Source organism: Poromitra crassiceps (genome assembly GCF_964638095.1).
Source record: "Poromitra crassiceps genome assembly, chromosome: 3".
In the NCBI taxonomy this organism is placed as follows: Eukaryota; Metazoa; Chordata; class Actinopteri; order Beryciformes; family Melamphaidae; genus Poromitra; species Poromitra crassiceps.
Window position 1 is genome coordinate 89,524,588 of NC_139625.1, and position 21,567 is coordinate 89,546,154.

Genomic DNA, 21,567 nt, shown 5'->3' on the forward strand with positions numbered 1-21,567 from the left:
CAAATGTATTCCACTACAGATGACCCAATACATGCCATCAAATGTATTCCATTAGATTACTCAAGTTAAGTAACATTCTAAATACTTTGGATTACTTTTGGAATACTTGCTGAGCCCATTTGTCTGGGCGCACTGATGTCATGTTGCGACCTTCTTCGGCATGTTTGTTAGTCCTCTGACATTACCATTGTCTTGGCAGGTACACTGCGCGTGTGCAAATTGTTGCACATTTTCTAAATCTGTTTATGGGAAATGCGCGCCTCATATGAATTTTAGAGCAAATAAACCAAAACAAACAAATAAAGTAATCACACATACGGCCCGGGGGCCAGAACCGACCCACCAAAGGGTCCAATCTGGCCCACAGGATGACTTTGTAAACTGTGAAAATTGCACTGAGATGTCCTTGAATACAATTTTTCAAGCTCAGGATATGACCTAAAATGGATCGTACCATTTATTTATTCATTTGCAAAAACAAAACAAAAAACGGATAAAATGTAAGCAACAAAATAATGTGCGGGTAGAGACAGGAAACCCTAGATGGGCTTATAGGGTCTCTACCTCAGAAAACCAATATGAACAATAATCCATACAAAGCGTACATGAGCAAGTTACAATATTAAGTAGCCTATTCATGTTTTCTGTATTCATCACTGATAGAGAATAGAATTCTACATCCGCTAAATGTATATATAACAGCTTATCTAAACCAAATAAATTGAAGCCATGATAGGAAGATGTCTCATAAAAGTATATTTATTTATCATAACATTCTCTGCAATATATATTGTCAGAGGGCTGAACCTCAATGTACACAATTCTGATCAATGTACAGAGTCAAATATTCAGCGGCGATGTCACAATTTGACATAAGCTTTATACTGTAAGGAAGAGGAGCAGAGAGGAGGGGGGTGAATGTGTGTGCGCTGCTCCAGTCTGGCCTGAGTTATCAGTTGTTATTGGAACTTGATGCACTGACCAAGGTTTCAGCAAAAGGAGCAGTCCTCTGCTATGGGTGAGATGTCATGGGCCAGAGCAAAGGGGAGAATAATTATGTGTATGCAATTATAGCTTATTGATTAGGAAATGCCAATGGAACTTATATTTTTCTCCAACAATCACTAAATAGTCAACTATTTTCATTGCCCATGAATGGAGAGAATAATTGTAGTTGCGGTCAATTTAGCTGCACAGTGGCAGGCAGTAGATTTGATATGATAGGCCTATGGTAGCTGAGATATGTGAAACCCTGTTCTTTAAATGTAAATGTAGGCCTAATTATTTACACTAAAAGAGAAACAAACATTTGGATGTGTTGTTATTTATAGGTTTTACTTCGTCTCGAACTTCGGAATCTCACACTATGCCAAGTTGCTCCATGCAACGCCCAACTGGACAATGTCTATTTTCTCGTCGCCCGCTCGGGCCTCGGGGCGTGTCGCCTCCCACCCGGCAGGGCTTGGAGGCCACGCCCCCTCTCAGGCTTCGCTGGAGCCTCGCCCGATGCAGTGGGGCGACTCCCAGGTGCCAGCCTGGAATACGATCCGCTCTATGACAGTAACTGTATTCAGAATACAACCGATTTAAACTGTAATGGGATAGTTGGTCATATTTTGTATTTTAAATACTGTATTTTAAATGCATGTATTCTGTTACTCCCCAACCCTGTTCAGATTTAGCGGGAAGCGGAGGACGGTCTTCGCCCGCCACGGACCCCGCCAGCAGGAGTACGATGCCATCTCCAAGGGTTACCAAGGCAACGCCATCCGCACAACCAAATACACCTTGTTGAGTTTCATCCCCATGAACCTCTTCCAGCAGTTGCACAGGTTCGCTTTTGACACTGTTTTGACACTGTCCTTCAAGCAGCATTAAAGTCGAGCTGAAATGAAAAATTACTTTTCCAGGCCGAATTAGTTGCGGATTTGGGAATTAGAGTTTTTGTTGACACGCCTACTCCGCTGTGAAACTACTCAGCAGAGAAACTGCAACCCCGCTGTGAAACCCACTGGGGGTGGAGGGGGCATGGTACAGTCCAGTCCACTGGGGGTGGAGGGGGGTTCCGGTGTGTCCCGGCCTGGCCTTCTCTCTGTGTGCAGGGGCGGGGGCCGGGGTGGGGGGCATCGGTGCTCTCCATCACTGGTCTAGAGCTGCCGGTAGGTTAGAATAGCTTAGGTTAGGCTATAGATGAGCTACAGCCTAAATGTAGGCTGTAGACCAGAGGTTTCCAAAGTCTGAGACCATGGGCCTTCTCTCAGAAATAGTATGGAAAAAGCTCCATGAAAAAGTTGCCTTCACTCTTTCAAATTATTAAATGATCTACAACTGAAATAACTAAAATAATTCACTCACTGAGCCTCCTCTCAAACTGTTTGAGCCCCCCTGGGGGAGGCCCACCTCCCACTTGGAATCCTCTGAACTGGGGTGTTCTAGTGTTCAGGCTAAGATCAGACTAGAGTAGAGTAGGACAGGGCAGACTAGGCTGTAGATTAGCTAGATTCCTCGTGTTCTAGTTAGTTCCGGTTAACGGCTAGAGTGTTTACTTACCATTTGGTGTGGCAACATACATTGTACAACTTGGAGCGCAGGCCAGCGCTCCAAAACGCAACGCACCCAAAACAAGATAAACACACCTGCTGCAACCAAACCATTGAAAATAACTGAAGAAATCCTCTGTGATGACGGTTTGAAGGCGTGTTAACTCTGCTGCTCTGGTCCTTCCTCTGCAGGGCTGCCAACCTGTACTTCCTGTTCCTGGTGGTGCTCAACTGGGTTCCGGTGGTGGAGGCCTTCCAGAAGGAGATCACTATGATTCCTCTCCTGCTCGTTCTCGCTGTTATTGCCTTAAAAGATGGCTTGGAGGACTACAGACGCTACCGCTTCGACAAGAGGGTCAACAACAACATAGTGCGAGTCTACAGTGGGTGAGTACAGTGGGTGAGTGTGAGTCTACAGTGGGTGAGTGTGAGTCTACAGTGGGTGAGTGTGAGTATACAGTGGGTGAGTGTGAGTCTACAGTGGGTGAGTGTGAGTATACAGTGGGTGAGTGTGAGTCTACAGTGGGTGAGTGTGAGTCTACAGTGGGTGAGTGTGAGTCTACAGTGGGTGAGTGTGAGTATACAGTGGGTTAGTGTGAGTCTACAGTGGGTGAGTGTGAGTCTACAGTGGGTGAGTGTGAGTCTACAGTGGGTGAGTGTGAGTCTACAGTGGGTGAGTACAGTGGGTGAGTGTGAGTATACAGTGGGTTAGTGTGAGTCTACAGTGGGTGAGTGTGAGTATACAGTGGGTTAGTGTGAGTCTACAGTGGGTGAGTGTGAGTCTACAGTGGGTGAGTGTGAGTCTACAGTGGGTGAGTGTGAGTCTACAGTGGGTGAGTGTGAGTCTACAGTAGGTGAGTGTGAGTCTACAGGGGGTGAGTCACAGTGGGTGAGTGTGAGTCTACAAGATTCAAGATTCAAGATTTTTATTGTCACTCCATAGTACAAGTATCACGTGTGAAATTCTTGTGCTGTAGACTCCGTTACAACATAGTGCAAAAAATAAATAAATAAAAACAAGAGGCAACAAGCAATAAAGCAGTAAGACACGCCACAGACAGTGGCGTATTCACTGCCCATATGTGCAAATGGCATGAACATACTTTAAACATAATTAAACATAATAACATTCTGTTAGGTGCAAATATCATATACCTAATTAAACATACTATTGAACATTAGTCATACGTGATGGTAGCAGCTGCAGTGCGGTACAGTACGGCTACTACACTATTTGTATATGTTAAGGAGTCTCGTGGCCTGTGAAAAGAAACTGTCTCTCAAGCGATTTGTGCGTGCTCTTGGGACCCTGTATCTCCTCCCTGAGGGTAGCAGGGAGAACAGACTGTTGTGGGGGTGGTTTGTGTCTTTGATGATCTTCAGGGACCTCCTGAGGCACCGCTGGTTGTACAGATCTTGCAGTTCTGGCAGCTCACATCCTGTTACGTGCTGGGCCGCGCGCCTCACCCTTCTTAGCGCCCTGCGGTCCATGGTGGTGCAGTTCCCGTACCAGGTGGTGAAGCAGTCAGTCAGCAGGCTTTCAATGGTGCCTCTGTAGAAGTCCCTGAGGATTTTTGGCCTTAGCCCGAATTTCTTCAGGCGCCTGAGTCCGTGTAGTCGCTGTTGGGCCTTTTTGACAACAGTGGCGGTGTGGTTGGCCCATGTCAGGTCCTGGTGGATATTGACTCCCAGGTACTTGAAGCTGTCCACCCTTTCCACCACTGTGCCGTTGATGGTGATTGGGGGGTGTGCGCCCCCCCCCCCCCCTTCTGTAGTCTACAATGATCTTCTCCTTTGTCTTGGAGACGTTCAGAGAGAGGTGGTTGTCCTGGCACCATTGTTCCAGGGCCTCCACCTCCTTTCTGTAGGCTGTCTCGTCGCTCCTGGAGATCCGCCCCACGAACGCTGTGTCGTCTGCAAACTTCACGATGGTGTTCGAAGTTTGAGTCTCCACGCTGGTGGGGGGGCGCTGAGGGGTGGGTGGATAGGGAGGAGGGCACTGGGTTAGATAGGAGTGGAGGGTAGGTTGTGGGGCAGTGGGGGGTGAGGGGAGGAGGGGTGGTGGGGGGGGATAGAGGGGGAGAGAGGGAGGGGAGAGGAGGAGGGGTTGTGGGGTGATGGGAGCGGAGGGGGGGGGGGGGCCCTCTGGCAGAGGGGTCGAACCTAGCGTAGAACGCATTGAGTTCGTCCGGCAGGGTGGGTGACGTGCTGGGGTTCTGCCGTTTCACCCCTTTGAAGTCTGTGGCAGCATGGAGTCCACTCCATGGTGTCTGGGGTTGTTGTTGGTGTCCAATTTAGACTCCAGCTGCTTTCCATAATCTCTCCGTGCTTTTTTTATAGTGGTTCGGAGGGCATATTGTGCCTGCTTGTATTGTTCTGGTGTACAGTAGGGATGGGCATTTCTAGCAAAAACACTATTCGAAATTCGCTGGCCAAAGTCGACTTTTAATCGAAATTCGAAAATAAAAATAAAAATTTATTTATTTTTTATTTTTATTTTTTTGTGAGTGAAATGTTGCATTGTCTCCCCTGATTCTAAGTCTAAGGTTTTATTAATTAATAGAAAAAGCTTCTGCTGTGGATTTTTAGCTCAAACAAGCATTGCACCACTGAAGTAAAGAACATGTTACATGACATTGGCTGAGTTTCCCAACAAAGAAGCTTCTTAAGAGTTAAGAAGCTTCTTAAGGAGTTAAGAAGCTTCTTAAGGAGTTAAGAAGGCTCCAAAGAAGTGTTTCCCAAACGCCTTCTTAACAGTCGAGAAAAAAAAAAAAAATAGAAGGCTCTTAAGAAGCATCTTAACTGGAGCGGCTCACTTGATGGCACTCTGAGCCCAGCAGTGGGCCACGACTCAGTGGTTGAGAAACACTGTTAACACCTAATCATGGTCATGTTAAACTTTATTAAACATTATTTATTTCAGACATGGACTGCAGTTCAAATTGCTTTATATACACAGCATACAACAAAACAGAGAAACACTACAGAATTTAAGCGACCTTGGGTTCTGTGAAAGGTGCTATATAAATCCACAACATTATAAAAGGAATCCATTCTGATTAGAGAAATATAGCCTACGGTAAAACATTTAAAACACAAGTAACCATACATACAGGGGAGATTTTCAAGTGTTCCCCAATTTTAAACACTAAAGGGTGCATGAACGAAAGGAAAAAGGGAAAAACACAAGAGGAACAGTGGACACAAGTATCTCCTTTTGCCTGACGCGGCTGGATCTGCCAGTGTTTTGTCATTAAGAAGGTGTTAAGAAGGCTCCAGACCCTTCTTACAAAACCTTCTTAACGAAAGATCATCTTAGCGCTAAGAAGCTTTTGGGAAACGCAGCCTTCTTAACGGAGGATAATTGGAAGATAATTTTAGGCTAAGAAGCAATCGGGAAACGCGTTGGCTTCGTTGGCTTCTTACGGGAGCCTTAAGAAGGGTCAAAGAAGCTTCTTAGCGCTAAGAAGCTTTTGGGAAACGCATGCCTTCGTAAAGAAGCAATTGGGAAACGCGTTTGCTTCTTAAGGGGGCCTTAAGAAGGGTTGAATTAGCTTCTTAGCGCAAAGAAGCTTTTGGGAAACCCAGCCATTGACATTTTCGAAAATAAAAAACAGTTTTGACAATCATGAGTGGTTCATTAAATATTTAGTAGGCTCAGGTCTGAGTGCCAAAGATGGGATTTCATCTGCCATTCATTTTTCCATAAACCTTGCTTAAAATGCTTATAAAAATTGTTTTACTTGCTCAAGTGATTCGACTATACTTAGAATCAGGGGAGACAATGCAACATTTCACTCAAAAAAAAAAAAAAAAAAAAAAAAAACGAATTTCGACTTTCAATAATAAAAGTCGACCTTGATAATAACAATGATTATTCGAAAATTTGAAATTCGATGCCCATCCCTAGTGTACAGTAGGTGAGTGTGAGTCTACAGTGGGTGAGTACCGTAAATTCCGGACTATAAGCCGCACCGGTGTATAAGCCGCACCTGCAAAGTTGACTATTTTTTTCTTATATAAGCCGCACCGGACTATAAGCCGCGGGTGTTTTAATGGTATTTTTTTTTTTTTTTTTTTTGTGTTTTAATGTTTAATTACCATATGTAAGGGTTCATGCACAGAGGGGATTGTCGGGAAAGAGATGGCTGTTTGAGGAAGCTCCCATTTATTAACATTTCAACAAAACAACATAACACAACACCACCTGTGTTGTTTTTTACAGTGCACACAGTGTCATACAGTGTCATACAGTGTGGTGAAAAGAGGGCAAGAGAGGAAATTAAAACTTATTATAGTTATATAGGATTTATAGTTAGAAAGATTGCTAAAAAAGAGAGATTTTTTTTTTTTTTTTTTTTTTTTTTTTTTTTAAATCCATAGATAAGCCGCACCGTTATATAAGCCGCAGGGGCCAAAAAAGGCCAAAAAACGGGAAAAAAGGTGCGGCTTATAGTCCGGAATTTACGGTAGACCTGTATGAGCAAGTGACTGAGGAGCGAGGCTGTATTTTAAAGGATAGGTTTGACTGTATACGTTTTCCTGTAGTAGCCTACTTGGACCCACAGAGGATGTTGACTTCCAACTTCCAAGTCAGCTGTCGAGCTGACGAGGTCCCATTGCTAACCTCTTAGTGTTACAGAAAAAATGCAAAGCACATAAATTCAAATTAGCTGTGAATTCTGGACACAATTCCGCTATTGCTACACGCAGCACAGAATGTTATGGGGTGAAATTGCATTACTGGTGGTGTGATCAGGGCTGTAGTGATGGGGGGGGGGGGGTGTTAAACACACATAATACTGTTTACGTACCTTTTTAAATAAAGCATAGAGTTTACTCCACTTTTTCTCATGGTTTATGCACTTGTTATTGTGTGATTTTTAATCGTCCTCAGCTGTAGCGGCTCAATCCTAAAGCTAGAGTGAAGCTACTGTTATATCAGGGGTGGGCAACTATTTTTCATGGGGGGCCACATGAGAAACCCAGATTGTTGCCGGGGGCCGAACAAATATTGTCATGCCATAACCCATGGATGGGCAACTTTGATGATAGAGAGGGCCACAAAAAAATGTCCTCGCTACCAGTTTTTGCTGAGGGCTGAACGGCGCCAGCGTGAACATTTTTGGGCATTTGAAGCCAGGTTTAGAGGAATAACTCATTTTAAATTAACAGTTGTGATGTCATTATTCAGTCTTAACCACCAATATTTGATCCTTTTCTCACTCACTCCTATGTCACCACCTGCTCTCCCTGCAGGGCTTGAAATTAACTTTTTTCACCACCTGCCAATATGGCTGCTAGATTTTAAAGTTACCAACCAATTCAAATTTCCACTAGCCAAAATGTTTTTCTTGAAATAAACCAGAATATGAGTGGGTTAATTTAAGCATAAGTATCAGTAAGTGGCCCGGGATTCTCAAAGCCTGTGTTGAGGGTCACACAAGAACAAAAATGCACTCTTGAAGCTAAATAAATCCAAAACCAACAAGTTAATTATTAAAATTTCTACTTCAATGTAGAACAGTCATTTCTTACATGATTACTTTTAGCCTTTTAGTCATAAATATTATTGAAAGATATTCCATATTCCAGACTGAAATGCTATAACAGAAGAGTATTGGCCAGAATGACATGAACATTTGGACACTTATTCAGCGGGTATCTTGCATGTTGCGTTCAGGTGCACTGTATGTTGCCCATGTATGTGTTATATGAAACTAGAAGAGCTACTGTAAGACATGTGGTACCAATCACGTCATGCTTGCCCATCTATCTTTTTAAGATTTTAACCCTTTTATTTATTTTATTCTTTTTACATGGTACCTAAATGTTTTCAGATGTTGTCCTGTGATTTGTTATGTATGTTTTTAAGCTCCTAGCACCCCAATTCCAATGCAGTCCCTACTGTAAATGGCAAATAAAGTGACTCTGACTCTGACTGCTTGTCAGGATGGTGGTTAGATAACGCTCCAAGTCCAGGCTCAATTTTGGCAAGGGAAAAACTGGCATGGCCATTTTCAAAGGAGTCCCTTGACCTCTCACCTCAACATATCTCAATGAGAATGGGTTCTATGGGCAACCTGGAGAACGTGGTCCCTCTCTGTTAGGGACGACAACGATGATGATGATGATGATGATGATAGGTTTTAAATGAAACCTGCAGAACCCTGAATTTTTTAAACAAATAAAATACTTGGGTTGTGATGAAAGCCCAAGATTCTGAAATGTTCTTATCAGCCATGATAATATAGATGGTGGACTTTGGCCATTAACAAAAATATATGATGAAGATGATGATGAAATCTAAGAAATGGCAACGTTGTCCTAATCTGTATGACCAATGCACGGAAAATGGTTGTCCTCTCCACAGTTTACTGGTTGCTGTGTGTTTATACCTGTAATTTGGTCACTGGAAAGTACGCCATATAAGTAAGCCTGTCATAAACCAGGAAAAAGGTTTCTGTAACAGACGGGGATGATCAAACCGCGGTGTTTGACTTGAACCCAGAAGATCCCTGATGACATCGGGATTTATGACATCACTGATGATGTCATCAGTGGGGTTTATGACATCACTGATGACATCATCACTTGGATTTATGACATGATGATGATAGACAGACAGACTTATTATTAGGGCCCCCCAGCATGTGCGAAGGCCCTACTGTTTTTCCAAATTCGTATTTATTATTACCATTATTATTATTATTATTTTTAAATAGTGGTCTAGTCGAGGATGGTACAGTCTGTCTTTTCCCAGTGGCCGAGGATGGTACAGTCTGACCGGCACCTTTGAGGATGGTACAGACCGTCTTTGACCGGCACCTTTGTCCTATATTGGATTTCACAATCAGTCTTGTTGTAAAACTTGACCCTTGAGTTTGTTTCTAACGTAAAGGAGGAGGAGTGCCAGTGAATTCAAGGAAGACAGTCAGTTCTTTACTTCTTCCTGATCCTTCCTTGTTACCTCCATGTCCTGACAGTCTTCAGTCACCAACAACAGAAAAAGGAGAATCTACGCAAATGGTTTGTTCGTGGATGGAACCAACATGAGAAATGCAGAAGACTGTTTGGATGACAAGTGGAGCACAGCAGTGTAGTCGTTACCAGTCCGTAAACCTTCTAGACCCTAAGTTTGAAATTCATCTACAAGCTGGGCCAGTGGACTCATGTACAGCCTGGAGCGTCTACCCCGGCTTCATTCCACCAAGGAGCGCCAGGGGGGGAAGAGGAGGACGGTGGTGTCCTCCTCCACAGATGATGAGGAGCTGCTCAAACTCCTCAAGTTGTATAAAAACAACAAGATCCAGACCACCGAGTACTCCCTGCTGTCCTTCCTTCCCAAGAACCTGTTTGAGCAGCTGCATCGCTTCGCCAATGTCTACTTCATCTTCCTGGCTGCCCTTAACTTCGTCCCCCTGGTGGAAGCCTTCTAGCCTAGGTAAACCCAGCCACCACGTGACCTGCTCTCTCAGTTCCCAGTCACTATCGTCTAGCGAACGGGCCATTCAAATCGATTTCTGCGGCGATTGAAAGACTCGCGCAGACCCGCAGCCACCCCGCAGCCAATGAGTGACGGCGTGACTGCCAACATCAGTCCTGCCGTGATCGGCCAATCAGAGAGTGCGTCTTTGTCAATGACGTGTAACAGCTGCAGCGGCTTAGCACTACCTAGCCGTTAGCATTTGGCCTCTCTAAAGCATAGCTCCCGAGCTAGCTACTAGCTGGCTAGCTATATGGCTATGCAACTACGTGAGGAAATTCAAGTGAAAACAGCTGTTGAGGTTGAGGTCTGTTGATCAAAATAACACCTAGCGTTATCGAAATCGGATTTTAGCGGACCATACAAGCCAGGGCTTCAGAGCTGATCACCTGGACACATTTTATGGCGAAATTATCTGATAAACTTGTCTGTGCTGCTCTGTGGTGATCAGCTAATGTCTTCATAGCATTGTGATTATGATTTAATGCATTATGGAAGATAAACGCTGGTTTAACATAATTAAAATAATTCCCTACCAAACATGTAAAGTGACGCTTCTGGGCAGTAGACCATTTGGGCATAACATTATGTAATGTGACATGAGATCACCACATTTCAATAAATATAACGTTTTTGCACATTTGAATGCTGCTGGTCGTTTGTTTAATGCTGTATATATTGGATATTTAAAGCTGATACACAACACAATTGTGTTGAGGTAATTCTGCAAAGCTCAGTTAAAAATATAACATGTAACACTTTACACAATCAAATCTAACTTATTCACAGCAATACACAGTCCAGTAGTACAGTGGGCTAATTGTTTGAATTATATCAAAATATATTTGCATGGTGTAGCATGTAATGCAGATAATGTAGCTAGATACTCTGACACAGAAAGGCAGACAAGCTAGCAGCAGGGATCTTGTCACACTGATTCCAGATAAACTCCTCTGTCTAGCCAGCTATACAATATTGATCAAAATAACACCTATATCGAAATCGGATTTTAGCGGACCATACAAGCCGGGGCTTCAGAGCTGATCACCTGGACACATTTTACGGCGAAATTATCTGATAAACTTGTCTGTGCAGCTCTGTGGTGATCAGCTAATGTCTTCGCATTGTGATTATGATTTAATGCATTATGGAAGATAAACGCTGGAAGGCTGGGTAGCATTAGCTGACGTCATCCAGGCTACAGTAACATTAGGCTATTATAGTTATGAAAACGCTGATTCAAACGTTACAATAATAAGACACAATAGGAGCCAGTTACCCTACTGTAGATAGAGAGTAATTTCAGACCACCAGATATCACCATATTTATGTTATTAAATGCTGTAACGTTAACGGTAATTCTCATGTGTATGGTTTATTTATAAGCATTCATTGATTGAAGCAGAGTGCTGGTCGGTTAAGTTTCTCTGTAGTCATGTCCTCTGCTCCAATCTTCGTTCGTAGTTTCTTCTGTCTCTCGTCCAGCAGCTGCTGATGTCATCATTATCCACGTTATTGATTATTATTTATAAAAAAAATCTCGTGTAAATATTTTGTGAACGCACCAATAGTTAGAGAAGGAAACCTCTCTTTGCATTTTATTTTTTAATAAAAGTAGGCTACTTGTGATATCTCACGTGGTCGATCATCATTGCAAATTTATGTGAACAGCTAGGTTTAATGACAAATATGGAATATCACCCAAGGAAATACCACGGTTTAATGCCAACAGATAAACCATACAGATTTGTTGTAATTGTGAACACATAAGGGAGCAAAGACATGGTTTTCAAGTATAACACAACTTTTATTCAAAGACAGGATTGAAAAATATAGGTCACTTGTATTCACTTCAGTAATGTCAGGTCTCAGTCGCATTCACGCTAACCTCTTAACGTCTAGCTATAGCTAGGTTACATCTGGATTACATCTCGTTCTGGAGCGAACCCCTCAGCTGAATTCACGTTGGAATATGATATCAAGGCTTGATACATTTGATTGTAGCTACTCATACAGCCGTGTGGAGCTTATCTAGCTAGGTTGCATCTGGAATATGATATCAAGCCAGTAATGTAGCTAGCTAGCGTTAAATAGGTTTATCTGTAACCACGCTGAAATGTGAGGGCATTAACGTTAATATTTCAATTAGGTCAAACACACCTTACCGTTATGACTGCGGCCGTTTTGGATTAACATTAGCGTTAAGTCCATGATCAAATCTAGCATTTCGGTATATTCAGTGTGTGTGTGTGAAAAGGATGTTAGCATGCTAGCATTATTAGCACAGAATGTATACAGTCCATGGTACAACGTTAGGCCTTCAAGTCCTGAGGCGAACAGCACCGGAGGATGAAGTCTGCAGACTGGCTAGGCTCTTGCATTCAGTGTCCAACAAGCACGCCTGTTTCCTCATCAGGTTGGCAGCAGCTGACTGAGAAGGGTTTAGAATTAATACCTGAAAGAATAAACAGAGAGGACGTCAGTACAGTAGACACATGTAACAGTATAGATCCCCGTTATGAGGTCTGTTGATCAAAATATCACCTCAAGCTATATCGAAATCGCGTTTTAGTGGACGGGCAGCAATCATCCAAACGGGTTCATAGCTGGTCTGCGGCTAGCTAGTAGCTAGCAACGTAGCCATCGATTAAAACAGCGTTACATTTATGATCTTTTAGTGATGTTGGTAGACACACGTAACAGTATATCCCCGTTATGAGGTCTGTTGATCAAAAGATCACCAAACGCTATATCGAAATCGGGTCTGAGCGGACGGGCAGCGACCATACAAAGGACAGCTTGTACAAGCTGGGGCTTCTCATCACCTGGACACATTTTACGGCGAAATTATCTGATAAACTGGCTGCGCATAACATTACTTATTTGCGGGAGTGCACGGGGGAAGTGGAGATTAATCGTGCAGCACTAGTACATTAGGTTATAAGTACCTACCTCAGTCAGACTCTGGCAAATCCGACATGATTTGCAATCCTGTTGGTGTAGTTTCACACCAACCCTCTCCAGGCGTAGAAATACCCCCTTCTCGAGTGGTTTGCAGCTGCCCAACTTGCCTTTAGAACGAAGGTTTATCTTACACAACCTGCAACCTGTGGTTGCTAGCAGTAGCCTAGTGAGTTAGCTAGGTGGAGTTAGCTCGAGCGCTAACAACAAAGGTCGCAGAGTGATGACGCCATCTGCTGCACTGCGCATGTGCTCTGTGCACTAAACTGGTTGGATGATGGTTGCGCAATGGAGTGGTCTATCGGGGGGGGCCCAACAACCGCAGGAAATCGATTAACAATGGTGGGATTCCAGACCATAGTGACTGAGAACAGGTCTGAGAGCAGGTCACGTGGGGGATGGGTTTACCCAGGCTAGAAGCCTTCCAGCCAGAGATCGCTGTGGTTCCTATTGTGCTGGTGCTGACTGTGACTGCTGTCAAGGACCTGTGGGAAGACTACCGGAGGTTCAAGTCAGACCGTTACATCAACACGCTCCCCTGCCAACTTTACAGCAGGTAGGCTCAATATGGCTGCTGCTGCTGCTGCTGCTAGGTGCTGATCAGCGAGTGTTTAAGAGTCAAACATTTGTTTTGTTTTGCATGAGAATTAGTTAGAATATAGGTGTAATGGTTCGTCTGAAGAAAAGAAAATCACAATAGTGGATGATGCTTGTTCAGATATTTGCCCTTTAAAATGTATTGAGACTTCAGTGCTAGATGTCAGTGCTGCTAGAGCATTGCTTCTCAAAAATGAATTCACGTCAGGGACCCCTAAACGGACACAAATTAGACCACGGACCCCCATTTGATAAGATGTCCCAGGGTCCCCCATCTGATAAGTTTTTTGCTTTTAGATCCAAAAGTGTATGAAATCCATGAGCAAAATAGTCATACATTCTGTCAATGTGGTACTTATGGAAGGAATTATAGTGAAAATAAATCATTCCCCTTTTTGCTGGATACCCGCTTGAACCCCCTCATGGACCCCTGGGGGTCCCCGGACCCTACTTTCAGAACCACTGTGCTCGAGGTAACAGATAGAATCCAGCTTTTAGGAGGCAGCTGAAGGCAGAGTCATGAGAGAAGCACACCCTTATTAATGTGGCAGAGGTGGCTGTCATTTAGCCTTTTTCTCTGACTCCACTGCTCCACATTTCTTTGTCCAGTGTTTTTGCACTCTTTGTACTTTAGACCTACTGAGCCCATAGAACTGAGTGGATAGTGCTTCCTGCCAAACCAGCAATTCTTTGGTCTCGAGTATAAGTATAAGGAACGGTGTGGTGTGTTTAGGATGATACAGGTCTTGGGCTGCCTTGACAAAATTAGCCTTGGCTATCTTCATTATCGATCTTCATTACAGTAATTGCTCTTCACGACTTTACTTCAGTCATTGCTTGGAAAGGGCGTTGATGCGATGATGGGTGTAATGATTAACTACTGATTGTATTCACACAGCACGTGCTGTACACTTTACAGCACGTCCACCGGCTAACACACCTACTTAGGAGATCGATTGAGGAGTGTTTTCCTTGGTCCTTCAACAAAAACAGCTTCTTGAGTTTGCAGTTTGCAGTTTAAGGCCAATACTATATACAATACAATACTGCTACTTCTGGATTGAAACTGCTGGTAGCCGATACCTTGTGCCAGTATGCATTATCTTCAATAATACTTTAATTTGATTTGCTCTGGGCCAATTAACAAAAACAGGAAGTTTTATACAAGTATTCTCTCACAGAATAACATTCAAACATACTTGTTTGGAATCTGTTCAAAATGTTATATTGGAATCAATCCAAGCTAATGGCTATCCCATACACCAGTATTATATTGATAAAATATCGAATCAATATCATATCAGCCGGGGTCCTCTCGCCATTCCGAAGTGTCGGCATTCCGATCATTGACTTCTATGCTTTCGGAGAGGCGACCCTTTTTATCTCCAAAAAAGGTTTTGCCATTGCGAAAGATATTAGGTCTGCCTTTCCGACATAGCATCTTGAGTTATTTAGCCTACAGGGGTGGGAGAGGTTAGGTTTAGGCTTAGGTTCTGGGGGAGGTTAGGTTTAGGCGTGGGGGGTGGGAGAGGTTAGGTTTAGGGTTAGGGTTAGGGTTCTTTCGCAATGGCGAGACAGATCTCCATTCCGACAATTTTGTCGGAATGCCGGTATTTCGGAGTGCCGACATTTCGGAATGCCGGCGTGTCCCCATATCAGCCCAGTACATTGGCAAACTGATGTATTGTTCTAGCCATGATTCATACACACTACTTCATGCAAACACTCACAGACAGAGACAGTGTATACACAAACTATGTGGAGAATGTGTCATGTTTGTATGGCCTCTGTGTGGATTTGTCTGTGTGTGTTTTTAGTTATGGCCTCCGGTAGTCTTCTTCTGCCTCTCCTGACCTAAGTGAAGGAGGTTATGGAACTTCTGGAACCAAGACCATCTCTGTTCTCAATTATTGCTGCAAGCTCTTTGGTGCTTTCTCGCGGTTTTCCAGTGCTTCTCCTCCTCCATGCTGCTCTTTTGCGTGTGTCTCTAATTGTTTAGGTCCATCTCTTCAAGGTCTTGCAGGCTAGAACAGATCAGTGGGCATGTTTGTAGCCTGTGTTGTGTTGACAGTCTGCACCGGGTATCGAACTCGCAACCTTCGGCATGGGAGGCGGACACTCTAGCGAGGATGCTAAAGCCATATGGCTGGCTAGGGCATCTCTTAAAGCGTCAGGAGGAGGTTTACTCACTGCACAGAAAGACCCGCTGGCTACGGTTACACATACAAGATGTGATTACCGTATTATAATGCAATCAAGTCAATAATGCAAGTAAAGCAGAGCCCATGTAAACACCATACTTTGATTATATAGTGCAGTTATGTTCCTAATTAAACTAAGTAGCCTAAACATAAATATGTTGACATACAGTTGGCATGTGCTCGCCTGCTTCGCACATGCGTAGTGAGATATTTATTCAGCTACTTTATCACTGCTGTGCCAATATACTTTATCAGTAATGAGTCCGGAAGTAGCGCTTGGGTTCGTCAGGGGAAAAGTGAATGGAGCGCGATCTTAATTAATCTTCACAAACGTGAATCACTTTTATGACTTTTGGAACATAAATGCGTTTGTCTTTTAAACGTGATTTTTAGAAAACGCTTCAAAAAGCATAACAGTGATTAACGTTCGTGAAGATTATCCTGCTGGACCCAAATTAACGCCCCCCATAGACTTTTGTTAACAACAGACCTTATTTGATGCATTTAGTGAAATCCCCATTCTAAAACCCCATAGACTTTTCCCCCGACGAACCAACATGGCAGTCATTTCTGGTTACGCCTACAAAATGACATCATCCCTGCGGTGCTCTGTTGTTAATGATGTTTTCTATCAACAGAATCAATTCTGAGAAATCTGAATTTTCTGGGTACACAGAGACTGATTAATTATAACAGGGAAAGAAGAATTAGAAGTGTGTGGGGGTGGCTTGTCAGGACAAGTCAAGTCAAGTTTATTTATATAGCCCTAATTCACAAGCATGTCTCAGAGGGCTTCACAGAAAGTATGTCTAGCTGATTCTAGCTGACACAACAGTAACAAGAATATACAGAATAAAGATAACATTTGAACAATTGATAATATAGAAAATATAGAAATGAAGAGAGAGCAGAGGAGAGAGCAGGAGAAGGGAGAAGAGCAGGGGGAATGTGAGAGAGTGATGGGGTGAGGAGGGAATGGGAGATGTTGGAGGGTATAGGAGGTGGGGAAGGAGCAAGAGGAGAGAGCAGGAGAGGGGAAGGGGGGGGGGGTGTGGGGGAGAAGAGAGCAGGGGGAGGGAGGAGGTGGGGAGAGAATGAGAAATATAGACGCACATCTTGCAAACGGACATATGTCAATTTCTTAGCAACCAAACTATGCCTAATTTAATTGGCTGCAAGCCTTTAGTAGTGAGTCCTTTTGCCAAGTAAGCACATGTTCTCATATAGAGCTTATGGGTGCCTTGCTTTAGGGAAGAGTGGGTGCCATGCTTTGAATAGTGGCGAAATACTAAGAGCATGGGTGCCATGCTTTAAATAGTGGCGAAATATTGGAGGGGATAGAGTGGGTGCCATGCTTTGGAGTAGAATGTGTACTATGCTTTAGAGTAGTGGGGGAAGGGGGGAAGAGGAAGAAACACCGGGAAGAGGAGAAAGCAGGAGAGTGGAGGAGGGAGGGAGAGCGGGGGGATGTGAGGGAGGAGAGGGGGCAGGTGGGGAGAAAATAGGAAATGTGGAGGAGGAGAGAACAGAGGAGGAGAGATGAGGGTGCAGGGGAGGGAGAGCCAGGGTAGAGGTAGGGTCTAGGGTTGGGGGAGGGGAGGGAGTAGGATACGGGCCCGGATTAGGGCGAGGGTGGGGAGAAAATGGGAAATGTGGAGGAGGAGAGAACAGAGAAGGAGAGGTGGGAGGGTGCAGGGGAGGGAGAGCAGGGGGAATGTGAGAGGGAGGAGAGGACAGAGAGGAGGAGAGAACAGAGAAGGAGAGGTGGGAGGGTGCAGGGGAAGGAGAGCAGGGGGAATGTGAGAGAGGGGAGAGGACAGAGAGGAGGAGAGAACAGAGAAGGAGAGGTGGGAGGGTGCAGGGGAAGGAGAGCAGGGGGAATGTGAGAGAGGGGAGAGGACAGAGAGGAGGAGAGAACAGAGAAGGAGAGGTGGGAGGGTGCAGGGGAAGGAGAGCAGGGGGAATGTGAGAGAGGGGAGAGGACAGAGAGGAGGAGAGAACAGAGAAGGAGAGGTGGGAGGGTGCAGGGGAAGGAGAGCAGGGGGAATGTGAGAGAGGGGAGAGGACAGAGAGGAGGAGAGAACAGAGAAGGAGAGGTGGGAGGGTGCAGGGGAAGGAGAGCAGGGGGAATGTGAGAGAGGGGAGAGGACAGAGAGGAGGAGAGAACAGAGAAGGAGAGGTGGGAGGGTGCAGGGGAAGGAGAGCAGGGGGAATGTGAGAGAGGGGAGAGGACAGAGAGGAGGAGAGAACAGAGAAGGAGAGGTGGGAGGGTGCAGGGGAGGGAGAGCCAGGGTAGAGGTAGGGTCTAGGGTTGGGGGAGGGGAGGGAGTAGGATACGGGCCCGGATTAGGGCGAGGGTGGACAAACAGCTGATAGTGTGAACAGCTAGTGATAGTGTGAACAGCTAGTGATCGTGTGAACAGCTAGTGATCGTGTGAAGTGAACAGCAGCACTGTTTGTGTGAGTGTGTTCTTTGTCTTCTTCTGACAACCAGCATGTAGGCGCTGCTGAGTGTTGATGAGAGATGACAGATGGAAATGGAAATTAAATGAATTGAATGGAAAGACAATAATCAAAATCTTGGGGGCAAATCCCTGATGAAGCTTTTTAGGGGCTTGCTCGCTGAGATTTCCTGGGGGAATTTTTGCCCCCAGGAAATAAGTATAATCCTAAATCAGAGCTCTCAGAATGTAGCTTGTGTGTTTGTGAATCTTCTGGCTCTTCTGTGTCTTCATTGTGAATCTTCTGGCTCTTCTGTGTCTTCGTTGTGAATCTTCTGGCTCTTCTGTGTCGTCATTGTGAATCTTCTGGCTCTTCTGTGTCTTCATTGTGAATCTTCTGGCTCTTCTGTGTCTTCATTGTGAATCTTCTGGCTCTTCTGTGTTGTCATTGTGAATCTTCTGGCTCTTCTGTGTCGTCATTGTGAATCTTCTGGCTCTTCTGTGTCTTCATTGTGAATCTTCTGGCTCTTCTGTGTCTTCATTGTGAATCTTCTGGCTCTTCTGTGTCTTCATTGTGAATCTTCTGGCTCTTCTGTGTCTTCATTGTGAATCTTCTGGCTCTTCTGTGTCTTCATTGTGAATCTTCTGGCTCTTCTGTGTCTTCATTGTGAATCTTCTGGCTCTTCTGTGTCTTCATTGTGAATCTTCTGGCTCTTCTGTGTCTTCATTGTGAATCTTCTGGCTCTTCTGTGTCTTCATTGTGAATCTTTTGGCTCTTCTGTGTCTTCATTGTGAATCTTCTGGCTCTTCTGTGTCTTCATTGTGCGACAGCAAGCAGAAAGCCTACATTGACCAGCGCTGGCAGGATGTCCGAGTGGGAGACTTTGTTCGCCTGTCCTGTAACGAGATCATCCCTGCTGACATGCTGCTGCTGTACTCCTCTGACCCGCATGGCGTCTGTTACATTGAGACTGCTAACCTGGATGGAGAGACCAACCTGAAACAGAGACAGGTGGCCGCAGACCTCCCACTACAGGTACGATTATTATAGCAAAGAATACAATGTTTATATATACTGTACATTACATTACATTAGCGTCATTTGGCAGACGCTTTTATCCAAAGCGACTTACAGTAACACATTTTGCAACAATAGAGAAATCAACTATACAACATAATCTATGACAGCTACAACCTTTGAAGGAATAGAGTGGTAAGTTTTTTTAGTTTGAGTTTTTTTTAGAGAGAAAGATGTTAGTTCAAGAAGGGGCCAGGTGGAGCCTGAAAAGGGGTGTTTTTAGTCTTTGCCGAAAGATTGGCAGTGATGCGGCCGTCCTGACCATAGGGGGGAGCTCATTCCACCATTGCGGTGCCAGGGACGAGAAGAGTCGTGATCGGCATGAGCGACTTTTCTATATGGCAGGGTGGTGATAAATGACTGTCAGATAACCAACACAAACTATTATCTAAACAAGGCTAGAGGTTTAAGTAAAAAAATAAAAAAAAAAGTAAAAAAGTTGTCTAATAAGTAAGTCCAAAATGTATTGTGTAAAGGACAAATACTGTAATATGAAGATGAATAAACATGACTATGAAAAAGCCCCATTTTAAATGTATTTTTAAATAGTATTTTGTCTTTCATTTGTCCATTTAATGAATTGTTTTATTATTAAATTGCTCATAAGCATTTTTATTAATATAGGTTTATACATAGTTTTATCAAACAGCTCATTTAAAAGTATTATTTTCTGGAAGGTCGAAGGTGAATATGTACAGTAACCAAAGCAAATCATTGAGAAGTATTGCTTGGATAAAGCCTTTTGGACATAACCCACGAGACACAGGCGGGGGGGGGTTCACACAGGAACAAATCCAGTCAGCAGAGAAATACTTCTGCAAGTCCAAAGGCAAAAGCTTCCCAGAAAGAATCAAACAAGTGGAATGAGGCAAAGTGAAAGAAGGCTCCTGTGGAGCGATGCTTTTGCTGTGAACCAAGTGTACGTCTTTAAGGCTTTTCACTGCACACACCGTCAATGAACTGTGCTCTCCTAGGGCTGTCACTTTTTATTCTAAATTCGAATTTAACTTCCAATGTGGGGGAGGAGGGCATGTTCGAATGTATAATTGACCGGTTTTATTTTTATTTTTTTATTTTTTTATTTATTTTATTAACCAAAATTAACCAACTGCTGCTTGCTGGTAATGTTAATCCCATGTCAGAAAAAGTCTCCAGATTTGTCGCGTTAGTCTCTTCTGAGAAAGATTGTCTCCAGGGTCTGAAAAGTTGTCTCGAGTTGGATGCAGCCAAGTTTGTGAGGCAGTGTTGTGACTGTGAGCGTCCAAGCTAACACGTCGGGCTGATGCCCGGTGCCCCCCAAAAAAAAAAAACATTAACCAAAAAACTTCGAATATATTCGAACATTTTGCGGGCAATTAAAGTTCGTTCGAACTTTAATTGCAGTGCTACTGTAATAGCACAAATATATAATGCTAATTGTTTGGCTCATTGTGTAAAGCTGTTGCTTTTATTGATTTTGTTGTGTGTGTGTGTGTGTGTGTGTGTGTGTGTGTGTGTGTGTGTGTGTGTGTGTGTGTGTGTGTGTGTGTCTCTGTGTGTGTGTGTGTGTGTGTGTGTGTGTGTGTGTGTGTGTGTGTGTGTGTGTGTGTGTGTGTGTGTGTGTGTGTGTGTGTGTGTGTGTGTGTGTGTGTGTATATGTATGTGATTTCCAGGGAGTAGAGTTTACTCCTGAGAGCTTCCACAGTTGCATTGAGTGTGAGAATCCCAACAATGACCTCAGCAGGTTCAGAGGTTACATGTGAGTTCCTTCTTTACAACACTGGTAACACTGGCTATTTAACACTGGTAACACTGGCTATATAACACTGGTAACACTGGTTATATAACACTGGTAACACTGGCTATATAACACTGGTTATATAACACTGGTAACACTGGCTATATAACACTGGTAACACTGGTTATATAACACTGGTAACACTGGCTATATAACACTGGTTATATAACACTGGTAACACTGGTTATATAACACTGGTAACACTGGCTATATAACACTGGTAACACTGGCTATATAACACTGGTAACACTGGTTATATAACACTGGTAACACTGGCTATATAACACTGGTTATATAACACTGGTAACACTGGCTATATAACACCGGTAACACTGGTAACACTGGCTATATAACACCGGTAACACTGGCTATATAACACTGGTAACACTGGTTATATAACACTGGTTATATAACACTGGTAACACTGGCTATATAACACCGGTAACACTGGTAACACTGGCTATATAACACCGGTAACACTGGCTA

General features: G+C 43.8%; 1 protein-coding gene across 1 annotated transcript in view; it reads left to right on the forward strand.

Annotated features, from left to right (window-relative positions):
- Positions 1-21,567, forward strand: part of atp10d (ATPase phospholipid transporting 10D) — a 113,958-nt gene that overhangs the window by 22,564 nt on the left and 69,827 nt on the right. Inside the window, exons 3-6 of the mRNA XM_083633569.1 lie at positions 1,677-1,832; positions 2,733-2,927; positions 19,058-19,262; positions 20,957-21,042. Of these exons, the coding sequence (XP_083489695.1) occupies positions 1,677-1,832; positions 2,733-2,927; positions 19,058-19,262; positions 20,957-21,042 (642 nt within the window). The remainder of the gene's footprint in view (positions 1-1,676; positions 1,833-2,732; positions 2,928-19,057; positions 19,263-20,956; positions 21,043-21,567) is intronic.